Source organism: Mustelus asterias, chromosome 5 (assembly GCF_964213995.1).
Source record: "Mustelus asterias chromosome 5, sMusAst1.hap1.1, whole genome shotgun sequence".
Taxonomy (NCBI): Eukaryota; Metazoa; Chordata; class Chondrichthyes; order Carcharhiniformes; family Triakidae; genus Mustelus; species Mustelus asterias.
In genome coordinates this window covers 86,868,701-86,894,592 of record NC_135805.1, presented here as the reverse complement: position 1 = coordinate 86,894,592, position 25,892 = coordinate 86,868,701, and the positions used below count along the sequence as shown (strand labels likewise).

Sequence of the window (25,892 nt, the reverse complement as noted above, 5' to 3'; positions counted from 1 at the left end):
TCTGCACTGTAGGGTTTCTATGATTTCTATGATTCTATGAGTCTGGGTGATTCTTTGTGCTCTGGCAATGCGATGAGGGAACTTCAGTGACTGAGGAATTGCGAATGATGCTGAACACTGCAGCCATCAGCGAACATTTTCACTTCTGAACTTATGAGGGAGAGACAGATATTGATGAAGCAAGTGAAAATGGTTGGGACCTTGGACACTACCCTGAGGACCTCCTGCAATGATGTCCTGGGGCTGAGATGAAAATGTGTGTTGATGAGTATGTGTGCCTGTCTCGGTATCTCTCATGCTTTCCCAGCTGTATTGCTGGAGCCACTTTAACAAAACAAAACTCAATATGCCTGAATAAAGAACTTGCATTTACATACTGTCTTCGATGTCCTAAGATGCTGCAAAGCTTTTTACAGTCGACAAATTATTTTGAAGTGCTAGTAGGTAAAACTTGAATAAATTCAAAAGCACAACATTGTAGGTGCTGGAAAACGAAATCAAAACATAAAGTTCTAGAAATACTCAGCAGGTCTTGCAGCATCAGTTCTGATACAAGGTCATCAACCTGAAATGTTAACTGTTTCCCTTTCCACAGGTGCTGCTGAATATTTCTAATATTTTCTGTTGAAATTTGATTCCGTGGTTGTCTAGGATGACATTGTGCCCAAAAGGTTATTGATTGAATGTTTTGTAGTTATCAATATTAACCTTTGTTGCTAATGATAGAACCTGTGTGTATTAATAATCTAAGCTGAATTGCTACATTTAGAGCTTTCTTTCATATCATTAGAGTTTCACCTTTTACAGTGGCATGATACAAGGTCACATTGGTGAAAGTGCCAGTTATAATTAAAACAGCAGGAATTTTTTTAAGGACAATAAATCAATTTATACTTTTTTTGGAGAAAAAAATAATTTCACAACGTTTACCTGTCCCATGCCTTTGAAAGTAAGATTTTTATACTCCAGTTATAGATTTAAAGCTACTGAGATAGTTAAGACTTTTTATGATTACCATAGGGAAGATTAAAATTCTGTAAATTGGAGAGGCACAAGTGGTGACTCTGCTCAGAGGCAGATTCAAGATCCCATGGAGTCGGGGGATATCCGATTGCAAAGGGGTTTGGTGAAGCAGGTAAACTGGATCCAGAGTGTAACTGTGAGGGCTAACCTCCTGGATCCGAGAGTTTGTGTCTCCCTTGAGCTGCTGGGTTTCCTGAGGCCCAGGAAAATCAGCCAGAGTTAAACTTAAAATGGTGGTTCAATATGAGACATGTGGCCTCATAATATTTAAATTTCCAACCCACCTACTGGAAGTGGCTACTGGGAGCAGTTGGTTGACTTCCCACCACTCCTAAAGACCAAAACTGGGAGGTTTGGGATCAGGATTCAGATTTTACACATTCCACCTGACCCAACAGATCTCTTTAGGGGACTTAAAATTCCCTCCATTATTTTTATACAGTATTTGATGCTGCAACTGTTCACTAGAATCAAACTGTTTCATCACTTAATATATAAATGTCTAATGTTGGCACAATGATCAATGTAGTAATCATATGTACTTTACTTTATGTACAGAAAACTGTTCCATTCTAACTTGCAATGCTTTTCTTATTTTATAGAAGAGTTTCAAGAACCTATTTTCCAGAGAGCCTTTTAAGAGAATGCAAACGATAGACAAAGCAAAAACGTACCCTGACCGAATGCCACTAGAATCTGTATACAAGGTAATTTGTGCATCACTGCTGCATTGTGCATAGTGGGGATCAATATCTGTGATAGATTACAATGCTTATCCATAATCGTAGCCACAGACACTCATCCAGAATGTTAAGTCATCTAAAGCATGGTCCATGTCAAAAAATAGAGGAATTAAAATAGAAATGTGGGATAGATCTGTATTTTGGACACGATGCTCAAGCAAATTCTTCTCCGCATCTCCACCACAACTCTATTTATGTTGAAGCTGGTTCCCGACAAGCACTAGAGAATCAAACTCCATTATCTTGTGATTTTGTAGTGTCTCCAGCAGAGTCAGTTGATTGCAGTTCATATCTCCTATTGCTTGATATGAACCAGCTTACTGTGTGTTTTTGATGGGAGCGCCAAGAAGGAGGAAGACGGAGACTCCTGTGAGATTCTTCTCTTTCAGCAACAACTTACATGCTGCGGGCACTGATGCTGACAGGCTTCCCAGATGTGATGCTAGAAATGCCATTCACAAGACAGAAAAAAAAACATGTTGCATTTTATAAATGGGGTCAGTACAAGAGGTTATGATAAATCTGTGCAAAATAATGGTTGGGCCATAAAATTCTGTGTACGTATTTTGAGTGCCACATTATAACAATCAATAGTATCGAGTACACATAGCTTAGGTTTGCCAGGATGAAAATCTATAGTTATGAAGAGAGGTGGGGTGCTAGGACTATTCTCATTAGAACAGAGAAGGCAGGGGCGTGTTGTGATGAAAGCTTTTGTTTTAATTGTGAAGGGTTTTGATGGGGTGAAGAGTATTTTTCCACTGGGTGTGACCTTTTGAATTTTGGTAAAGGAGTGTAGTTAGGAATACTTACTAACGCAAAGAATTGTTAAAGAATGGAATGATTTTCCAAAGCAAACGCTTAAAGCAGAGATGTTGACCCTTGGCTTCAGCTTCCTCTTGGCAATGAAACTCGAGGCGTTCAGCTCCTTTCCAGATGACTTTGCTCCACTCGGGCAGTCTTGGGCCAGGGATTCCCAGGCTCGGTGGGGCTGCTGCACTTTGTCAAGTAGGCTTTGAGAGTGTCCTTGAAGCGTTTCCTCTGCTCTCCTGGGCCTCGCTTGCCATGTCAAAGCTCCAGGTAGAATTTGTTTAGGGAGTTTTGTATCAGACATGCAGATGGTGTGGCCCAGCAGAGCTGATTGAGTGTGGTCAATGCTTCGATGCTGGACTTGGCCTGAGCGAGAACATCGATGTTGGTGCATCTTAGACCACGAGCTTTGTGCTGGATTTGAGGTCCTGGTCTTCAGACACACACTTCCTCAGGCGGACTGGAGGTTGCGCCGGCACACTGAATACGGTGTTGAACCTCGTCATTGATGTCTGCCTTTGTTGACCGTAGGCTCCCAAGGTATGGAAAGTGGTCCATGTTGTCCAAGGCCTTGTTATGGATTTTGATAACGGGAAGGCAGTGCTGTGTGGTGGAGGCAGGTTGGCAGAGGATCTCTGTCTTATGGGGTGTTTAGTGTAAGGCCCATTCTCACAAGCCCCAGTGAATGTATTGACGATGGCTTGGAGCTTGGCACAGACGCACGCATCATCTGCATACTGTAGTTCAGTGAGACAGGATGATGCGACTTTAGATCAGGCCTGCAGACAGCGGAGGTTGAACAGATTCCTATTTGCTCTGTAGTTTAGATCCATTCTAGCAGGGAGCTTGCTGAGGGTGAGATGGAGCATTGCTGCAAGAAAGATTGAGAAGAGCATCAGTGTGATGACACAGCCTTGTTTGCCAGGGAACAACCACCACCCCCTTCAGTTTAATACAGCTACTAGCTTTTAATGCTCTGTTTGCACCAAATGCTTTTCATTTTTGATTGACTACAGAGTAAGATTATGCTAAATTTCTAAGCATAAAAAGTAAGAGCATGCATATAGGAGCAGTTATTGTATATGTATAAAATACATATTATATGTATCTATATGTAAACAGTAGTTAAACTTTATTAGCTCCTTATGTAGTTAAGCTAGCTTGCAATTGCTGTGCCAAGCTATGATGTTTGTAATATTCTAAATATAGCAATTATTTTCCTTTTCACTATGTACAGAAGTAAGCAGACTTGAACCGGTCAGGCTAATGAGCAGATTTCAATAGTTCACAAAAATTCACAAAAAGCTGCAAATTGAACAAGTCCCACAAGATGTAATGTTTGAACTAACTATCCTGGCCCCTCTCTTAGTCACCAGTCTCTGTCATTCAATCCTGTCCACCACAACACTTGCTAACAGCAAGAACATGTATAATTGGCAAATCCTGAATAAAATGAGCCCAGTGGTTTCAATCTAAATGTAGTACCTGCACACATTGGTGTGTACTTGAAGAATAATACATAAACCACTAAGTGACATCAGTATAACAGCACACTCCACTCAGTTTGTTATCCTTTATGAAACAGCTGAATGTAAATATGCAATTTATCTCAAAGATCAGTTCCGATCCACTCCCCTCCCAAAAGGCAGGAGTTGAAATATCACAGAAATCTTGTTTTCAATAAAGAATGTCCCATGTAGAAGAGGATTTGTACAGGGTTAGGTTCTAACGATCACAAAATGATTACAGTAGGGAAGACCCTTCAGCCCATTTAATTTAATCATCCTTGAATGCCAATCCTACAGGTTTATCATAAAAATGTTGAATTGCTTATTAATTTCAGTGACAGACCTCAATCATCCTCATTCTAGGTGTTTTAAAGTTTATTTATTAGTATCACAAGTCATCTTACATCAATACAGTAATTAATTATTGTGAAAATCCCCTAATCACCACACTCCGGCACCTGTTCAGGTACACTGAGGGAGAATTTAGCGTGGCCAATGCACCTAATCAGCAGGTCTTCCAGACTGTAGGAGGGAACCAGAGCACCCAGGGGAAATCCACGCAGACATGGGGAGAATGTTCAAACTCCACACAGACAGGAAGCCGGGAACCTAACCCGGTTTCCTGGCGCTGTGAGGCACCAATGCTAACCACTGTGTCACCGTGCGCCCCACAGTGTTAGCTCTGAAGGCATTGCTTTGCATCTTAGAAACCCTACAGCACCGAAAGAGGCCATTCGGCCCATCGAGTCTGCACCGACCACAATCCCACCCAGGCCCTACTCCCATATCCCTACATATTTACCCACTAATCCCTCTAACCTACACATCCCAGGACACTAAGGGCAATTGTAGTATGGCCAATCAACTTAACCCGCACATTTTTGGACTGTGGGAGGAAACCGGAGCACCCGGAGGAAACCCACGCAGACATGAGGAGAATGTGCAAACTCCACACAGACAGTGACCCAAGCCGGGAATCGAACCCAGGTCCCTGGAGCTGTGAAGCAGCAGTGCTAACCACTGTGCTACCGTGCCGCCCTGGTAATTGCAACAGTGAATTTTGGCTAATGCCAAATGATTGTTCAATATATTGCACTCAGGTATAGATATAGATAGATAGAAGTTTACAGCCTGGAAACAGGCCCTTTGGCCCAACTTGTCCATGCCGCCCTTTTTTTTTAAACCCCTAAGCTAATCCCAATTGCCCGCATTTGGCCCATATCCCTCTATACCCATCGTACCCATGTAACTATTTAAATGCTTTTTAAAAGATAAAATTGTACCCGCCTCTACTACTATCTCTGGCAGCTTGTTCCAGACACTCAGCACCCTCTGTGTGAAACAATTGCCCTTCTGGACACTTTTGTATCTCTCCCCTCTCACCTTAAACCTATGCCCTCTAGTTTTAGACTCCCCTACCTTTGGGAAAAGATATTGACTATCTACCTTGTCTATACCCCTCATTATTTTATAGACCTCTATAAGGTCACCCCTCAGCCTCCTACGCTCCAGAGAAAAGAGTCCCAGTCTATTTAACCCTTCTTATAACTCAATCCATCAAGTCCCGGTAGAATTGCACACAGTATTCCAAGTGTGGCCTTAGCAATGTCTTGTACAACTTCAACAAGACATTCCAACTCCTGTATTCAATGTTCTGACCGATGAAACCAAGCATGCCGAATGCCTTCTCTGTCCACCTGTGACTCCACTTTCAAGGAGCTATGAACATGTACCCCTTGATCTCTTTGTTCTGTAACTCTCCCCACCGCCCTAACATTAACTGAGCAAGTCCTGCCCTGGTTCAATCTACCAAAATGCGTTGCCTCACATTTGTCTAAATTAAACTGCATCGGCCATTCGTCAGCCCATTGGTCAAATTGATCAAGATCCCGCTGCAATTGGAGATAACCTTCCTCACTGTCCACCATGCCACCAATCTTGGTGTCATCTGCAAACTTACTGACCATGCCCCCTATATTCTCATCCAAATCATTAATATAAATGACAAATAACAGTGGGCCCAGCACTGATCCCTGAGGCACACTGCTGGTCACAGGTCTCCAGTTTGAAAAACAACTCTCTACAACCACCCTCTGGCTTCTGTCAAGAAGTCAATTTTGTATCCATTTAGATACCTCACCCTGGATCCCGTGAGATTTAACCTTATGCAACAACCTGCCATGCGGTACCTTGTCAAAGGCCTTGCTAAAGTCCATGTGGACAACATCAACTGCACTGCCCTCATCTACCTTCTTGGTTACCCTTTCAAAAAACTCAATCAAATTTGTGAGACATGATTTTCCACTCACAAAGTTATGCTGACTGTCCCTAATCAGTACTTGCATCTCTAAATGCCTGTAGATCCTGTCTCTCAAAATACCTTCCAACAATTTACCCACCACAGATGTGAGGCTAACTGGTCTGTAGTTCCCATGCTTTTCCCTGCAGCCCTTTTTAAACAAAGGCACAACATTTGCCACTCTCCAATCTTCAGGCACCTCGCCCGTGACTATCGATGATTCAAATATCTCGGCTCGGGGACCCGCAATTTCCTCCCTAGCCCCCCACAACGTCCTGGGATACACTTCATCAGGTCCCACAGATTTATCTACCTTGATGCGCTTTAAGACTTCCAGCACCACCACCTCTGTAATATGTACACTTCTCAAGGCATCAATATTTAATTCCCCAAGTTCCCTAACATCCATGCTTTTCTCAACAGTAAATACTGATGAGAAATATTCATTTAGGATCTCACCCGTCTCTTGTGGATCCGCACATAGATGACCTTGTTGATCCTTAAGAGGCCCTACTCTCTCCCTTGTTACTCTTTTGCCCTTTATGTATTTGTGGAAGCTCTTCGGATTCTCCTTTGCCTTATCTGCCAAAACAATTTCGTGTCTCTTTTTTGCCCTCCTGATTTCTCTCTCAACTCTACACCTACACCTCCTGTACTCTTCAAGAGATTCACTTGGTCCCAGCCTCCTATGCATGCCATGTGCCTCTTTCTTCTTCTTGACCAGGGCCTCAATATCCCGAGTCATCCAGGGTTCCCGACTTCTGCCAGCCTTGCCCTTCACTCTAAGAGGAATGTGCTTACCCTGAACCCTGGTTAACACACTTTTGAAAGCATGCCATTTACCAGACATCCCTTTTCCTTCCCACAGACTCCCCCAATTAACTTTTGAAAGTTCCTGCCTGATACCATCAAAATTTAGAATATTAACTTTTGGGACAGACCTATCATTCTCCATAGCTATCTTAAAACTAATAGAATTATGGTCACTGGTCCCAAAGTGATCCCTCACTAACACTTCTGTCACCTGCCCTTCCTTATTTCCCAAGAGGAGGTCAAGTTTTGCCTCCTCTCTAGTCGGGCATCCACATACTGAATGAGAAATTCCTCCTGAATACACTCAACAAATTTCTCTCCATCCAACTCTCTGATACTATGGCTGTCCCAGTTAATGTTGGGAAAATTAAAATCGCCGACTATTACCACCCTATTTTTCTTGGAGCTATCTGTAATCTCCTTACATATTTGCTCCTCAATTTCCCGCTGACTATTTGGGGGCCTATAGTACAACCCTATCAAAGTGATTTCCCCCTTCTTATTTCTCAGTTCTACCCATATAGACTCAGTCGCCGAACCCTCGGATATATCCCCTCTCAGTACAGCCGTGATGCTTTCCCTAATCAAAAGTGCAACTCCCCCTCCTCACTTACCTCCTGTTCTATCTTTCCTGTAGCATCTGTACCCTGGAACATTGAGCTGCCAGTCCTATCCCTCCCTTAGCCATTTTTCAGTAATTGCTATAATATCCCAGTCCCACGTACCCATCAGTGCCCTAAGTTCATCTGCCTTGCCCGTCATTTCTCTTGCATTGAAATAAATGCAGTTCAATCTTCCCTTGCTCTCTATCTTGCTTCTGTCTGATCTGTCTGGTACTAGGATTACTGACATTGCCTTTACTAATTAATGTGCTCTCTTTAACTTCCGTGCTGTCCTCAAACTTCTCTTCTGTCTCCCTACTGCGTTGGATCCCACCCCCCTGCCAAACTAGTTTAAACCCTCCCGAGTGGCTCTAGCAAATCTCCCCGCCAGGATGTTAGTCCCCCTCCAGTTCAAATGTAACCCATCCCTCTTGAACAGATCAGCCCTTCCCCAGAAAAGATCCCAATGATCCAAAAATGTAAATCCCTGCCCCCTGAACCAGCTCTCAAGCCACGCATTCATCTGCTTAATCTTCCTATTCCTACTCTCACTAGCACGTGGTAGTAGTAGTAGTCCTGAAATTACAACCTTCGAGGTCCTGCACTTTAGCCTTCTGCCTAACTCTCTATATTCACATTTCAGGACCTTTTCCCACCTATGTCATTGATACCAATATGTACAACGACCTCTAGCTGCTCACCCTCCCCCTTAATAATGTCCTGCAATCGCTCAGCGACCTCCTTGACCCTGGCACCAGGGAGGCAACACGCCATCCTGAAGTCTCGATTGCGGCCACAGAAACGCCTGTCCGTGCCTCTAACTAGCGAGTCCCCTATTACTACTGCTCGCTTGCTCTTTGCCCGACCCTTTCCCACAGCAGAACCAGCTGTGGTGTCACAGGCCTGGCTACTGCTGGTATCTCCCCCTGACAGGCTATCCGCCTCGACAGCATCCAAAATGATAAACCTGTTTGAAAGGGGAATAGGCACAGGAGACTCCTGTACCACCTGCCTGCCTCTCCTGGCAGTCACCCATCTACCTGTCTGAACCTGTGGTGTGACAACCTCCCTGTAACTAGTGTCTATCACACTCTCTGCCTCCTGTATGCTCCACAGTGCATCCACCTGCCGCTCCAACCGAACAATGCGGTCTGTGAGGAGCTGCAACTGGACACATTTCCGCCAGACAAAGTTGTCAGGGAGACTAGATTGCTCCCTAATTGCCCACATCTGGCAAGAGGAGCATGCCACTGCCCTAGCTGCCATTTTGCCCTTATATAGATTTTTATTTAAAATTGCAACTCACCTCTCCCTTGCTTGTGGTCCTCCTGCCAACTTATTTTTTGGTTAGAGGAGGAGGGAGGGAGGGAAACACTGAAGTAGTGTTTGGGGTTTAACTGTCCCTTCTCAGCAGCTCCTCCACAAACCACCTTCTGGTCACAGTGTCTGCACTTGTGCAAATGTGACCCGCAACCACCAATCACCTTCGCCGGTAAGTTAGTTTCATACTCACAGTTATGCTCAGCTCCACCCTCTGACCGCTCCCTGCAGACTAGGCCATGGATCCCCTTTTAAAAATAGGGGATTTTAAAATTTAAAATCCATATAGACTCAGTGGCCGAACCCTTGGATATATCCGCTCTCAGTACGGCCGTGATGCTTTCCCCAATCAAAAGTGCAACTCCCCCTCCTCTCTTACCTCCTGTTCTATCTTTCCTATAGCATCTGTACTGAGTCTATATTTAAAAATAGAAAATATAAACTAATTCATAGGCTTTCAGATTAGATAATTATATTTGGGTTATTTTGCTAATATTCTCATATATGTATACTACACTTCCTTTAAGTTCCTACATCATCAAATTCTCTGCTGTTTATCATTGTTTGTCGTTGCTACGTATCTCTCTCAAACATTTTAACTGCACATTCTGTTTTTGCTGGGAAAGTGCACAACTAACACCAAATGGTGATGCTGTAACTTAATGTTACAAGTATGATCTGTAACCCTCTCTGTAAATAAGGTGCAAATCATCAGTGAAGGTTGATTCTTTTAGCATAAAGTATTGATGATTCTGAGGTTGATCACAGTTGACTAGCTCAATCTATATAAAGGATGACTGGCTTTTAATAACTAGTCCTTTTCTTCCAACCACCTTGATGTTTATGCAGCCATATAATAGAATAATGGATATCATTAGGTGTGAACTATGCCGGTGAAGAATTCATAAAGCCTGTTTTTTCTAAGCTATTTTTTTAAATATCCATTCCCCAGGATGATTAATACCTTACATAATGTGTAAAAAATTCACAGTGCATTTTTAGAAATTGCTGATCACGTTTATAAAGTTTGACTTATCATGCACAATTCCAGTTGCAATCTTAAGAAGACAACTGTCTGGAGTTTGCACATTCTCCCCGTGTCTGTGTGGCTACACACCGTTTAAAACCTGGTGTAGCAAATGGGTAATTCCACAATTAAACCCAGCACCCCCCTCAACCACCCCCCCCCCCCCCCCATCATGTCTTCCCCCTCTGAACATCTGACTATCCCATCGTCCACCCAACCAGCCACCTACCCCCCACCCCCCCAGCCCACACCCCTTCCCACATGCACCACTCCCTTCCCTCACCCATCTCCCCGCCCCTCGCCCAACCCCCCCTTTGTTCACTCACCTCTCCTCCCCTCGCCCATCCCCCTGCCCTCACACACCACCCTCTTCCCTCACCCATCTCTCCCCCCCTCGCCCACCCTCCCCTTCACTCACCATCTCCCCTTTCCTCGCACACCTCCCCTCCCCCTCCCTCTCGCACCTCCCCTTTCCCTTGCCCGTTCACATCTTCATTTACGAATGCATACCCGTTCATTGAAAATCTAGACCTTTAAAAACTTACCTGAGTATAGCAGCTCATGATACAGGGAAGGTGGTGTTTCCTGTCCTCCCTCGACTCTACTGCTGGGCTAAGATGGAACTCTGCGCTATCCATTTCACTTGGGTCAGTAAAATCTTAGCAGGCAGCTGCCATGTGTCCAGCATCCCTGCTGCCCAGAAGTTCCAGGCCCTTATTCAGTCAATTTAAATTGTGTTCGGGTACTTGACGCATTGATTTTTTTTGTCAGAGTGTACTATGTTAGTCAGACTATATACTGCGCAAACAGTGACAAGGTTTCGGTGACCCTCTCATTCCTAAGGGAGGCAAGCACATTGTGTGGTTCGAATCCAGAGGACTGCTGTGCTTGTGCCGATTTCAATAAAATTTATATTAGATTACAGTTAACTTAGCACACAACAGAGATTATGAAGCCAGTTTGAGATGGTGACAAATTTATGTACAGCACAGACCATCCAAAGTAACATAGAAACATAGAAACCCTACAGTGCAGAAGGAGGCCATTCGGCCCATCGAGTCTGCACCGACCACAATCCCACCCAGGCCCTACCCCCACATATTTTACCCGCTAATCCCTCTAACCTACACATCCCAGGACTCTAAGGGGCAATTTTTAACCTGGCCAATCAACCTATCCCGCACATCTTTGGACTGTGGGAGGAAACCGGAGCACCCGGAGGAAACCCACGCCTTCAGTGAAGGAAGCTGCACACAAATCCCTTGGAAATGGTGGAACGATAAAGGAAGATTGAAGATATGAAAAGCTACCCAAGCTTAATTAGATTTCAAGGTGTCAAATTTCCTAATATTCATCATACTCATTTGATTCAAACAAGTAACTTGCTATCCATTAAGTTAATCAGTCTGTTTCACTTAAATGTAGCCAAGCGCAGCTACCAATTATGAATCAGATGAGAAGTCACACGACACCAGGTTATAGTCCAACAGGTTTATTTGAAATCACAAACTTGCGGAGCGCTGTTCCTTTGTCAGGTGAAGTGGAGCGAGGTGCGCAGGCACAGAATATATAGGCGGAGTGACGATAGCCCAACACTAACGATAGCCCAACATCAAGAGTGTTGGGCTATCGTCACTCTGCCTATATATTCTGTGCCTGTGCACCTCACTCAACTTCACCTGACGAAGGAGTAACGCTCCGAAAGCTTGTGATTTCAAATAAATCTGTTGGACTATAACCTGGTGTCGTGTGACCTCTCATCTTGTCCATCCCAGTCCAACACCAGCATCTCCACAATTATGAATCGGTATTGGTCTGTGGGGAAAGCAACCAATCGTGAACTTCACTAACTCTTTTTCTGTCTTTAACATGCTGAGTGATACCTGCTGCTTTGGCCAACCTTTTGGCCATCAGCCCTAACATAACCTTATGTGACTCCATGCTTTGTAAGCCTCCTTTGAAGGGACTTTGGGGGTTTTTATTATGGTAAAGATGCTATTTAAATACAAGTTGGTCTGATTTCTTTATGCCACTGATTACTTACAATGTAAATAAGAAAATAATGCAAACATATATATAAACTAAACCATAAAACTGCATTTTGGAAATCTGGAATCTTGGGTTTGAGCTTTGTGTTTTTCCAGCAGCTTTCTTTAGTACACCATCCCCAAGGTGGACTGCATCCAGGCTTGCACCTGGACCTAGCTCTGCTTCCCCTGTTTTCCCAGTGGGCTCCCCTTGTCAGGACATCTCCATCCGTCTCTGATCAGTGGTAATTGAGAGCTTCAGAATCTTCTGTGGCACTGTTTTCTGCTGATTTCAGCAATGCGATTGATCACACTGGAGTCCCTCATAACTAGCATGATTAAGGATATCCATGAGAGTTAGAAGGTGTAAGATGTATTTCCCTTATTTATGTTGGATTCTAGAATGCATACATTTTTGATGGCAGACATTTTATACCCTGGCCCTGTAAGGACTGGATCTGAGTTTACCCCAAATTCTACCTCCCCTATCTTTGAAGGTCTTTTGGCATGGAAACCACCCTCTGTTCAGGATTAAAATGGATACAAGGTCCAAAAATGTGCAGGTCAGGCGGATTGGCCATGCTAAATTATCCCTTAGTGTCAGGGGAACTAGCTAGGATAAATGCATGGGGTTATGGGGATAGGGCCTGGACAGGATTGTGGTCGGTGCAGACTCGATGGGCCGAATGGCTTCCTTCTGCACTGTAGGATTCAATGTTAATGGGCATAAATCATACAATCAATTCAGTTCAGGATGCATAACCTACCTTAGCAGAAACCCTCCATATGTCGGTATTGTCTTTACCCTTCTTTGTTTTTCAATTGTTTTCTTCATTATGGGCTTCACTGCCTTTCTTCCTCCCTGCAGACACACCTTAATTTCTCAAACTCTCATCAATAAATGTGTTGCATTTGCAGTTTTAACTACTTAAACTTTCCACTTTTTATATTTTTCCTAACTAATCTTTATTTTCTCTGAATTATTCACATATTCACTCGCAATTTGAAAGATGACATCATGATTTTTACTGTTGCTTCTCTTAACTTTCTCTTCTTTCTGAATATTGACTTCTTGCTGGGCTACATTGGGAAAGGTCTCTCATTAGTATCTTAGCGCATTGCAATTATTTTATGTTAGTGTTGCCAGTGATTCTTGGGAGTACATTACAGCAGAACCCAATCCTGTCCTCACCTGATGGCCACAAGTTTCCAGCAGGAATAGTTGAATAGCAATTAACTTTAGGAACTTGGGCCTCTTTTCCCCTACTGAGCAGAGTTCTAAGGCTAGCTTTATACCTGTCAATACCTTTGCTGAAATCAACTAACTCACCCGAGTCTGGGGATTGACCCTGGGAGCATCCTGATCTGTATAGCTCACATATTCACTGAATGAGTTGGCCTTCCCAATGGTAAAACAAATCTTTTTTTCCTCTCTTGTGAAATATGTTGTGAAAGATTTATATTTCTGTCAGTTATATTTGTCAACCACTACCTTGCTGCATATTTATGACTCCAGTTCTTTTTGCCTATTATCAACTATCATGTTTGCAACTTCATTTTCCAGCATTCTGTTTTCATCTTGGTTAATCATTTTAAAGCATTTGAAAAATGTTACTACATTTTTATTGTGCATAGTTCCAGTTTCAATTAGACTTTATGAAGCTTTTTTGTTCACACTGGTTTACTACTTTGTGCTCTCTTTTGCATTACGTTACTGCATGTTGGTTTGATAACTTCCTTGACTACACAATTAAATCATATTCAGCATTTTGCTCAGTTTTCACACCCACTAATTTTGTTCTACCCAGGTTCGTTTCAATCCCAACCTTGATGCCCACGGATGGATCCTCTCAGCTGGGCAATCGGGGATTGTCCGAGCGCACTGCGTGCGGAGCCTTAACACACATGTAAGCAGGAAACTGATCAAGGAATATCAAGCACAATTCAGTTCCATGTTCCAACCTACAGAAGCTGAAGGAATTGAGAATACCATCATCCCAACTGTCATGCACAGTGTAAAAACTGCAGTGCAAGCAGAATAATGTGCATCAACATGGGCTGGAGGTTTAAGAACACCACTCCGTGCTGACATGCCACCACAATCAGTTTCCCTTCCAACAAATGCAGTGGTGATTTGAATCCCAGCTATTGGGTCCAACCAGGGCACAATAACTGAACATGACACGGGTATGCTTACCTGCCAGTTCAGTAGTGTGTGTTTTTCTAAAAGTTTGTTGTACAGAAGAATATGTCTTCTTTAAATGTGTTACTGGAGATCAATCTATTGAATCAGACACATGCATGGTCCTTGCCGCGGGCGGGACTTTACGGCCTCGCTCAGGCGAGAGCAGAAATTCTTGCCCGAGCTCAACAGAGATTTCCGTTGTCGGACCCTCACCTGCTCCGATTCCGTGGCGGGCAAGGTGGTAGAGTTCCGATAGTTTTCAGATGAAGTCGGCAAACTTCACTTCTCGGCTTCTTTCACTCTCATCTTTTCAATTCTGCCGTGAAATTGAGCAAGATCTTTTTAGTCCCTCGGTATTGCTATTATACTTTTCTTGAATCTTAATGAGATGTAGGTTTTTTGACATTTTTGAACAAAGCTTAGAGACCAGTATGGTCTATGTGAACTTGTGTCTGATTTCACAAGATTGGATTTAGGCAGGATTTTAGCTGCTAAGAACAGTTTTACAAAACCACTTTGTTCAAATCATGAAATGTCGCACAATTACATTTAGAGGTTGCTTTTATTTTAAATTGAGCCAAAAGCAGTTGTCCTTGATTTACTGCTTGTTGGCTTAAACCTGCGCCTCCAATTTATGGCCAGCTATTAGGGGTTCAGATTCTTCTATGATACAAATCAAAATTAAATTTGATGTAAATTACTAAGATTTTCAATCTAAGAGCTGGTTTTGTTGTTGGTGGCCTGTTTGGAGCTTGTTCTAAGTAAACAGCAGGTCAGGTTTGTATTTAAGAAAAAGAAGCACAGATTTGGAGTTTACCTAGAAAATGCGTTGCCTGGGCTGAATGGGCATTTGTCTGGTACATACAAAATTTCAGTGATTTATAATAATAACTGAATTTGAGGTGGAATAAAATTGTATTTGGGTGGAAATAAGTTTAATCCTTTCTCTTAACTGTAATTGGTAGTACAAAATGAGAGATCAGTTAAGACTCCAGAGAATTGGATAGATTGTTTCTGCATATTTGTGTCTTCTCCCTGGCATTATGCAGGTGGAAAGATATTTGTACCACTGTGGATGTTTCAGCAAAATTTCTTTTAGTTTCAAGATGAAGTGCCATTTTTCCTGGAAAAGTAACCACACTTTACAAAAGTAACCCCACTTTACCGGCTTGGGTCACTGTCTGTGCGGAGTTTGCACGTTCTCCCCGTGTCTGTGTGGGTTTCTGCTGGGTGCTCTGGTTTCTTCCCACATTCCAAAGATGTGGGTTAGGTGCATTGGCCATACTATATTGCCCCTTAGTGCCCCGGGATGCGTAGGTTAGAGGGATTGGCAGGTAAATATTTGGGGTCACGGGGATAGGGCCTATGTGGGATTGTTGTTGGTGCACTCGATGGGCAGAATGGACCCCTTCTGCACTGTTGGGATTGTATGATTCTATTCAATGATTCACTGTGTCTACTGGGGCTTGTCAGAATTTGCTAATGGGGGGCTACAACTTGAAACATCTATGGTTCTTGTCTGTGTAGTTTTAGTAAAAAGAAATCTATACTAGAGAATTCCTGTTGAATAAATATTGGTGGAAACTGATTTTCCTTTTATAATTTGATAAGCATTTCATGATTTTTACAACTTGGATATTGTGAAACGGGCAAAGGTCAATTTGCTCACACTGAGCATTGTTGTCATTTCCATACTGCTGTTTTGAGGTTAAATAATGCACTGTGTGTAAAATTAGGCTTTTAGCTGTGAACTTTTCTTAAAAAAAAAACCTTGAAAAAATTCCATGCTTTCCCCCCTTCCCTATCCTGAAAAAAATCCTGTAAAGTTAAATCAGAATTCACAATTTTTCAATTCTTTTGTAAAAGTGATATCTGTTTTATAATTATTTGAATATAACCGGTGGTGTATTATCTCTTTTTAAAATTTCTCTTGGGTTTCTGTCTTATGTTGTGTATTTCATTTATTTGCTGCTGCACGTAGTTTGGGCATTCAAAGATCAGTAAATCTGTAACTTACTGATGTGATTGGGTGCATCTTGATGTACAGCTACCTCAAACGACAAAACAATTCAGTTTTTTTTTGTAAAGTTTCATACATGCTTTATTGTGATCAGAAGATGCAGAAATACTGGACTTGCACCCTTGATGTTGGTACATCCGACTGTTCAATTGTTTCATTTTGCTCGTTTTACCACTGAGATGGTTTTATTCTGGGATACAAAAGATAATCGCCACAGCTCACACAGTGCTTCCGTTGTGCATGTATGGCAAAACTGTCACACAGGAGATGTGTGCTGAATAAATGGGAGAGATCGATATTATTTGTGTGGCTGATTCACATCCCTCCTCACACCCATCACCAGGTCTGTCTGCATATTGAAATTATAGATCTACTATGATGAGTATAGATTTTTAAATTATTGTCTCCTTTGCTTGGTAAAACCACAACTTACTCATCTTTCATTGTAGGCACAGAGGCTGATACAGAGACCTGCACTTTCAATACAGATGCATCTAAACTACCAGCTATATATAATCTTGCTTTTTCTCATTGTACAGAATATGACATTAAATTGTTCCATTTTTGAAGTTGCTGGCTAACTGCAGTAGTATCATTCTTTATTGATTGTTGTGACATGCAACATCTTGGCCTTCTGTAATGTGTTCACAACAGACTCTTAAATTGGAGGAACGTTTAGCTTTAATCCTATTTGAAAATCAATTAGATGCAGCATGTGGAGAAGTAGTCTGGTGTCATAGATGTCTCCATATAAGTGTTTTATCCTATAGTGTGGTCTGCCTTTCATTCAAGTATTGATTTCTCCATCTGTAAATTTTCAGTCATGATGAGAAAATCTGCTACAAATGCATTTTGGCCACACATTAATAAGTTACTTATTCCAATGCAGTTCCCACATGAATCCCACATTTACTTGTTCGTTTTCAACTTTGATCCTCTCTGGGCAAGGCACCAGACAAGTGAGTTACTCCCTGGTCTCTTGCCAATACTACTTTATATCCAGGCACTTAATGCTAATAAGTTATAGCGTAGAGAGATGTTGCCCTTCACCATTCCATTTGAGAATCACCTTCCTGATTAGTATAACTGAAATTGAAACAACTTGCTGCTTGGAGAATTATGGATATTAACTACTTTATACCACTCTGAATACAGCATATTCATATCACCCTGCTCTCGAGATGCACTTTGGTCTAGGTTAGTGTTCAGCCATGTTCTATGAATCTCATTTTCCTAAGTGTTTTTTGTTTAAATTCGGAGAACAATCAGAGTACCAAGAAAGCTGGGTCAACAAAAATAAAGCTTTCAGAAAAAGTCATTCATTCAGTTAGTTCATACATGAACAGAGCTCAGTCCCAATTGTTTTAAACTATGCGCTACTATGTTGTTAAGTGAAATCGTTTTACCTTTTCTCCTGTTCATTATTTTTGAGGAACCACCACGAGATCATTCTCCCTTGCCTCATTTGGCTTAGGATATTCAATGGGGAATGACACAAATGTGGGATTTTTTTAAAATTGTGTTCCAATTATATTTTTGGATAATATGGGTTCCATAATAAAACTGATGTCTTATTTTCTCTCTTGTATTTTAAATGCTCTATTCTCCTCCTTCCCTCTGCCCCATACTTTGTCAATTGAAGGTCTGTTTTAATTTGTTTTCATTCTCTACTTGCCATTGTTCTGATATGATTAGACTGGGATGTTTTTCCTAGAGTTCTCTAAAACTTTGCAAATGAAAGTTCCATAGTTCATCATGCCAACACACTACTTGAAAGATAAGGGACAAAATTTTCCTGTCCTGCCCACCACGGGAATCATAGCGGGCGGGACACTGACCATATAAAGGTCTGTTGACCTCGGCGGGGTTTTCCGGTCTTGAGTGAATGCAGCCGAAAAATCCCGCCTAAAGAATGAAATGTTACACACTCAACTTCTTCATTGTCTAAATGCCCGTGGTTAAACTTTTCAGGGGATGTGTTGATCCAATTTGTTTCAGAAATTACAAAGTTGTGGTTGCAGTATAGAGAGTAAAATGGTGCTTTTGGTTATAAACTGCTCCAATATAATTTGAGTTAATTCATATGTTGTGGTCCAACCATAAGAATATTTTTCTCAGTTACAACTTTAGGGAAGCTATAGTCTGTGGCATATTGGGATATTGGGCATGAACACAACACTATGATCTGCTTATGTATAAATAAAATGTTTGCATTGTTGGATAATTGGCCTTAATCATGAAGTGTTGTCAACCAGATGAATTTGACTGAAATAGTATCCTCAGGTTACTGGTATATAACCTTTTTAAATATTTGCATCTGATTCTTATGAAAGGGCCAAATGAACCCTCTAACCTGGTAAGTGGGTGGTTACCATCAGGCCTGATACATTTCTAATTTGGAAAGTCAAATATGCTCATTTAACACAGTATATTTCTCAAGTCTATATTTGTTGGCTCATTATTTGTTACAATATTTGTCTTCACAATTTTCTTTTGGCTTTTGAAGTGATTATTGGTGGCTAGTGATTATGTTTTCTGGCTGCTACATTTAAACTACACTGACATTTTCATGTTGGTTTAATTTAGTTCTGTTATACAGATGTATAATGCATTGCAATTTTGTTAGGAACGCAAGTTGCAGATTTATTGGATCAAAAGGCCTAAGTACTTAATTGCCCTTATTTCCACTGTTTAATTAAACTCCCAAAGAGTTTTGTAGCCAAGGTGGTAGAATTCTGTCAGTTAATTACCCAAGGCTTATACAATTGCTGTTCCAATCACAGTTCCAGAATGCAATTTTAATTTGAAAGAAATAAAAACATGAAGTCGGATGTAAAAAAAAGCTAAGCATTGTTGTTTCTCTCTATCATATACATTTTGTAGAAGGGAAAATGGTTCCTGGTTGGCTATACCAAAGTAACTGCCCACCTTATTTCTTAAATTGGTTCCTGCTGGTTAGCATTCCATAGGATTTTAGCTAAGGTCAGGCTACTTACCCTTTACAATTAATTTCTCAACTGCTTACTTGACATCATGTTATTGTGATATTTACTGCAAATATATGTCTACCTGTATTTTAGTAATTAGAGTATAAGTCATACTCTTCCATACTCAGGCTTAAAAATTGTTTCAAACTGAGTGGTTATATCCTTTTATATTTAAATGTTACTTTAGCCCTGAAGTCATAATATACAATTAAAACACTTCATTTTTTAAAAATCTGTCTGCTTTCTTTCCCTTGCTTATTTGGGTAACATTCTAGTAACCTACTAAACAAGGTGTTGACTTGTTTCTTGTTGCAAAGGTTAACTGTGGCTGTGCGTTATTTAGATGAGCCTTTGGCAATCATAAAAAGTGTTATCAGCCCTCCCAGATTGTTTTGAACCCTCCAGAAATTAACGACTAATCTCCCAGGAGAAATATCACTAGGGCATTTTTAAAATATCAGATGGAGATTCTTGTGGGTTTTAATTGTCAACTCTGTAAATGTGTTTTCTGGTATGAAACTGAGTCACCGAGACCAGGAAGGTCTGGGCACCAGTCTGTATTGATGTTAACTAGATTGTAAACAAGGTAGATACCATTGGATTTGCCAAAATCCATGGGTAACAGAGGGGAAAAGTCATCCAAGGTTCCCTTTCGTGATCCTGTTGACTTGCAGGGTTATCTGCAGATGATTGGAAAGAATCTGCTTCCTCTCAGTGATGCACAAATCCTCAAAGTCCAGTTTGACCATCTGTGTGCTGGAATACTGAGGGCCTGCATTCAAGCCATATCTAATAAAATGTGACATGAAAGGCTGACTTAAATTTTCCTCTGACAAGCATGTCATCCTAAATCCAATTCAGCACTAAAGAGATATGGTTGTATTTCCCTTCCTTCCCCAGGAGAATGACTCATAGTGAGCCACCAGATTTTTAAAAAAAATTATTTTACCAGGACATAACTTGCTGGACCAACATTTTTATTGCTCATCCCTAACTGCCCTTGAGAAGATGGTGGTGATCCATCTTCTTGAGTCCATGTGGTGTAGGTGGTCCCACAGTGCTGTTAGGGAGGGAATTCCAGGATTTTGATCCAGCAACAGTGAAAGAATTGCTATCTATTTCCATGGCAGGGATAATATGTGACTTGGAGGGGGATTTGCAGGTGGTGGTGTTCCCATGCATCTGCTGTCCTTGTCCTTCTAAGTCGTGGAGGTCCTGGATTTGGAAGGTGCTGTAAAGGTGCATCTTGTAAATTGTACAGACTGCTGGCATTGTGCATCAGTGGTGGAGGGGGTGAATGTTGCAGGTGGTTGATGAGATTAGCACGTGTGGCATGAATGTTATTGCCACATAGCCCAAACTTGAATACCGTTCACGTCTTGCTGCATTCGGGGATGGATTATTTCAGTATATATGGAGTCATGAGTAGTGCTGAACGTTGTGTAATTATCAGTGAACGTCCTCGCTTTTGATCTTATAATGGAGGGAAGGTCATTGATGAAGCAGCTGAAGGTGGTTGGGCTGAGAACCCTATCCTGAGGAACCCCTGCAGTGATGTCCTGGAACTGTGATCATTGACCTCCAGCAACCACAACCATTTTCTTTTGTGCTCTGTATGACTCTGAACAGTGGAGAATTCCCCCCCTACTTCCCATGACTTCTGTAGATGTGCTCATGAAGCTTGCCTTTTTTTTTACCTCAAATCCATGTTAAAGCTGCATTCTTAATGATGTATGTGAGCTAGATAGTCCAACTAGGGAAGGGGCCATACTGGACCTGCAGATAGTCCAACTAGAGAAGGGGCCATACTGGACCTGGTATTGGGGAATGAGCCCGGCCAGGTGGTCAATGTTTCAGTAGGGGAGCAGTTCAGGGACAGTGACCACAATTCAGTAAGCTTTAAGTTACTGATGGATAAAGATAAGAATAGTCCTCAAGTTAAGGTGCTAAAGTGGGGGAAGGCTAATTACAACAATATTAGGCAGGAACTGAAGAATGTAGATTGAGGGCAGATGTTTGAGGGAAAATCAACATCTGGCATGAGGGAAGCTTTCAAGTGTAAGATGATAGGGATTGGCACATTCCTGTAAGGATGAAGGATAAGTATGGCAAGTTTTGGGAACCTTGGGTAACGAGAGATATTGTGAGCCTAGTTCAAAGAGAAAAAGGAAACATTTGTCAAAGCTAGGAAGCTGGAACACACGAAGCAAGTGTGGAATACAAGGAAAGTAGAAAGAAACTTAAGGAGGGCTAAAAGGGGTCATGAAAAAGCTTTGGCCAGCAGGATTAAGGAAAACGCCAAGGCTTTTTATACATATATAAAGAGCAAGAGGGTTGGCCCACTCAAGGACAAGGGAGGGAATCTATGCGTGGAGCCAGAGGAAATGGGCGAGGTATTAAATGAGTACTTTGCGTCAGTATTCACCAAAGAGAAGGACTTGGTGGATGATGAGTCTGAGAAAGGGTGTGTAGATAGTTTGAGTTATGTTGAGATCAAAAAGGAAGTGGTACTGGGGTTCTTGAGAAACATTAAGCTAGACACGTTTCCAGGGCATGATGGGATATACCCCAGAATACTGAGAGAGGCAAGGGAGGAAATTGCTGGGGCCTTGAGAGAAATCTTTGTATCCTCATTAGCTACAGGGGAGGTCCCAGAAGATTGGAGAATAGCCAATGTTGTTCCTTTGTTTAAGAAGGGTAGCAAGAATAATCCAGGTAATTACAGGCCGGTGAGCCTTACATCAGTGGTAGGGAAATTATTGGAGAGGATTCTTCGAAACAGGATTTATTCCCACTTGGAAATAAGTGGATGTATTAGTGAGAGGCAACATGGCTTTGTGAAGGGGAGGTCGTGTCTCACTAACTTGATCGAGTTTTTCGAGGAAGTGACGAAGATGATTGATAAGGGTAGGGCAGTGGATGTTGTCTACATGGACTTCAGTAAGGCCTTTGACAAGGTCCCTCATGGCAGACTGGTGCAGAAGGTGAAGTCGCATGGGATCAGAGGTGAGCTGGCTATGTGGATACAAAACTGACTTGGTCAAAGAAGTCATGATGTGGAGATGCCGGCGTTGGACTGGGGTGAACACAGTAAGAAGTCTCACACACCAGGTTAAAGTCCAACAGGTTTATTTGGTAGCAAATACCATAAGCTTTCGGAGCACTGCTCCTTCGTCAGATGGAGTGGAAATGTGCTCTCAAACAGTGCAAACAGACACAAAATCAAGTTGCAGAATACTGATTAGAATGCGAATCCTACAGCCAGCCAGGTCTTAAATGTACAGACAATGTGGGTGGAGGGAACATTAAACACAGGTTAAAGAGATGTGTATTGTTTCCAGACAGAACAGCTCGTGAGATTCTGCAAGCCCAGGAGGCAAGCTGTGGGGGTTACTGATCATGTGACATAAATCCAACATCCCGGTTTAGGCCGTCCTCATGTGTGCGGAACTTGGCTATCAGTTTCTTCTCAGCGACTCTGCGCTGTCGTGTGTCATGAAGGCCGCCTTGGAGAACGCTTACCTGAAGATCCAAGGCTGAATGCCCGTGACTGCTGAAGTGCTCCCCCACAGGAAGAGAACAGTCTTGCCTGGTGATTGTCGAGCGGTGTTCATTCATCCGTTGTCGTAGCGTCTGCATGGTTTCCCCAATGTACCATGCCTCGGGACATCCTTTCCTGCAGCGTATCAGGTAGACAATGTTGGCCGAGTTGCAAGAGTAGGTACCGTGTACCTGGTAGATGGTGTTCTCACGTGAGATGATGGCATCCGTGTCGATGATCCGGCACGTCTTGCAGAGGTTGCTGTGGCAGGGTTGTGTGGTGTCGTGGTCACTGTTCTCCTGAAGGCTGGGTAGTTTGCTGCGGACAATGGTCTGTTTGAGGTCGCGTGGTTGTTTGAAGGCAAGAAGTGGGGGTGTGGGGATGGCCTTGGCGAGATGTTCGTCTTCATCAATGACATGTTGAAGGCTCCGGAGGAGATGCCGTAGCTTCTCCGCTCCGGGGAAGTACTGGACGACGAAGGGTACTCTGTCCACCGTGTCCCATGTTTGTCTTCTGAGGAGGTCGGTGCAGTTTTTCGCTGTGGCGCGTCGGAACGGTTGATCGATGAGTCGAGCACCATATCCTGTTCTTATGAGGGCATCTTTCAGCGTCTGGAGGTGTCTGTTGTGATCCTCCTTATCCGAGCAGATCCTGTGTATTCGGAGGGCTTGTCCGTAGGGGATGGCTTCTTTAACATGTTTAGGGTGGAAGCTGGAGAAGTGGAGCATCATGAGGTTATCCGTGGGCTTGCGGTACAGTGAGGTGCTGAGGTGACCGTCCTTAATGGAGATGCATGTGTCCAAGAATGCAACCGATTCCGGAGAGTAGTCCATGGTGAGTCTGATGGTGGGATGGAACTTGTTGATGTCATCATATAGTTGTTTCAGTGATTGCTCACCATGACTCCAAAGGAAGAAAATATCATCGATGTATCTAGTGTATAGCATCGGTTGAAGGTCCTGTGCGGTGAAGAAGTCTTGTTCGAAGATGTTGGCATATTGAGGTGCGAATTTGGTCCCCATGGCTGTTCCGTGTGTCTGGATGAAGAACTGGTTGTTGAAGGTGAAGACATTGTGGTCCAGGATGAAGTGGATGAGTTGTAAAATTGCATCTGGAAACTGGCAGTTGACGGCATTGAGTACTGAGGCCGTTGCAGCAATGCCATTGTCATGGGGGATGCTGGTGTAGAGTGCCGAGACATACATTGTGACGAGGAGTGCTCCTGGTTCAACTGCTCCATGTGTGCTGAGTTTCTGTGGGAAGTCTGTAGTGTCGCGACAAAAGCTGGGGGTTCTTTGTACAATGGGTTTCAAGATGCCCTCGACATAGCCGGAGAGGTTCTCGCACAGGGTTCCATTGCCTGAAATGACGGGACGGCCGGGTGTGTTTGCCTTGTGTATCTTTGGGAGGCAGTAGAGATCTCCAATGCATGGAGTACGTGGGATGAGAGCACGGAGGGTGTTTTGAAGGTCCGGATCAAAGGTTTTGATCAGAGTGTTGAGTTGACGGTGTGTTCTTTGGTCGGATCTGTGGGTAACTGTCTGTAGTGTTCCTCATTGTTCAGTTGTTGGTACACTTCTTTGCAGTAATCCATTCTGTTCAGTATGACGATGGCCCCTCCTTTGTCTGCTGGTTGATGACAATGTTGCGGTTGTTCTTGAGAGCGTGGATGTCGTTACGGTGTGCTTGGGTGATGTTCGGTGCTGTTTTGTGAGTGCGGCTGATGAATTTGGTGTTGACGCACCTCCTGATGGCTTGGGCATACATGTCAAGTCGAGGGCTGTGGCCTTCCGGAGGAGTCCAATTCAACTCTTTCCTCTTCGGTTGTACTGCGGATCTCTCTGTCTGCTGTTCCGGTTCATTGGCTGTCTCACTGTGTTCACTGTTGGCCTCTGGGGTTTGTGGAAGAACTCCCGCAGCCTCATTCGCCTGATGAATTCCTCTGTGTCCGCTGCGAGACTGATGGGGTCTATTTTGGTAGTGGGACAAAAGTTGAGCCCTCGGCTGAGAACTTCGATTTCATCTGGTTGAAGTGTGTAGTCCGATAAATTGACAATGGACTTTCCTGCAGTGGTACTGTTTTCTACTGTGGTACCGGGGGAGGCTTGGTTGCTGCTGGCGGTGATGCCGAGTTTCTCGAGTTTCCTGTTCTTGGTGTGCATGTAGATGGTGTAGTTCCTTTGTCTCGTCTGCTCGGCAGAGTTTCGCAGCTGGTCTGCGTCCCGAGCGCAAGTTGAGAATATGGATTCGATCTTGGTTTCCAGGCTGCGGCGTTTGCTGTAGAGCTGGTGTATGAGGTGGTTGAGGAGTGTGAGAGAGGTGCGACGGCAAAGTCTCTCAGCGTAGTCTGTGTTAAAGGTTGACCTGAGTGGGTTCGTGATCCGTAGTCCTTTCGGTATCTTGTCTGCTTTCTTGCATGTTTGTAGAAACTTGATGTCTGTGTCGATATGCGCGATCTTCTTGGAGATCCTCTCCACTTGGAGCCGGCAGTTTGCGGTGTCGATGGTAGTCATGATGTGGAGATGCCAGCGTTGGACTGGGGTGAACACAGTAAGAAGTCTCACAGCACCAGGTTAAAGTCCAACAGGTTTATTTGGTAGCAAATACCATAAGCTTTCGGAGCACTGCTCCTTCGTCAGATGGAGTGGAAATGTGCTCTCAAACAGTGCAAACAGACACAAAATCAAGTTGCAGAATACTGATTAGAATGCGAATCCTACAGCCAGCCAGGTCTTAAAGGTACAGACAATGTGGGTGGAGGGAACATTAAACACAGGTTAAAGAGATGTGTATTGTCTCCAGACAGAACAGCAAGTGAGATTCTGCAAGCCCAGGAGGCAAGCTGTGGGGGTTACTGATCATGTGACATAAATCCAACATCCCGGTTTAGGCCGTCCTCATGTGTGCGGAACTTGGCTATCAGTTTCTGCTCAGCGACTCTGCGCTGTCGTGTGTCATGAAGGCCGCCTTGGAGAATGCTTACCTGA

At 43.1% G+C, this 25,892-nt stretch overlaps 1 protein-coding gene across 2 annotated transcripts in view; it reads left to right on the top strand.

Annotated features, from left to right (window-relative positions):
- The window catches only part of gtf3c2 (general transcription factor IIIC, polypeptide 2, beta), a 96,297-nt gene extending 76,706 nt beyond the window's left edge, over positions 1–19,591 (top strand). The window contains exons 17-19 of one of the 2 annotated variants that reach the window (XM_078212973.1): positions 1,626–1,730; positions 13,981–14,079; positions 16,827–19,591. In XM_078212973.1, the coding sequence (XP_078069099.1) occupies positions 1,626–1,730; positions 13,981–14,079; positions 16,827–16,958 (336 nt within the window). In that variant the 3' untranslated portion in view covers positions 16,959–19,591. Of the gene's footprint in view, positions 1–1,625; positions 1,731–13,980; positions 16,669–16,826 lie in introns of those variants that run through there. The other variant, XM_078212972.1, reaches the window with a different exon arrangement.
- Positions 19,592–25,892: the final 6,301 nt, after the last annotated feature.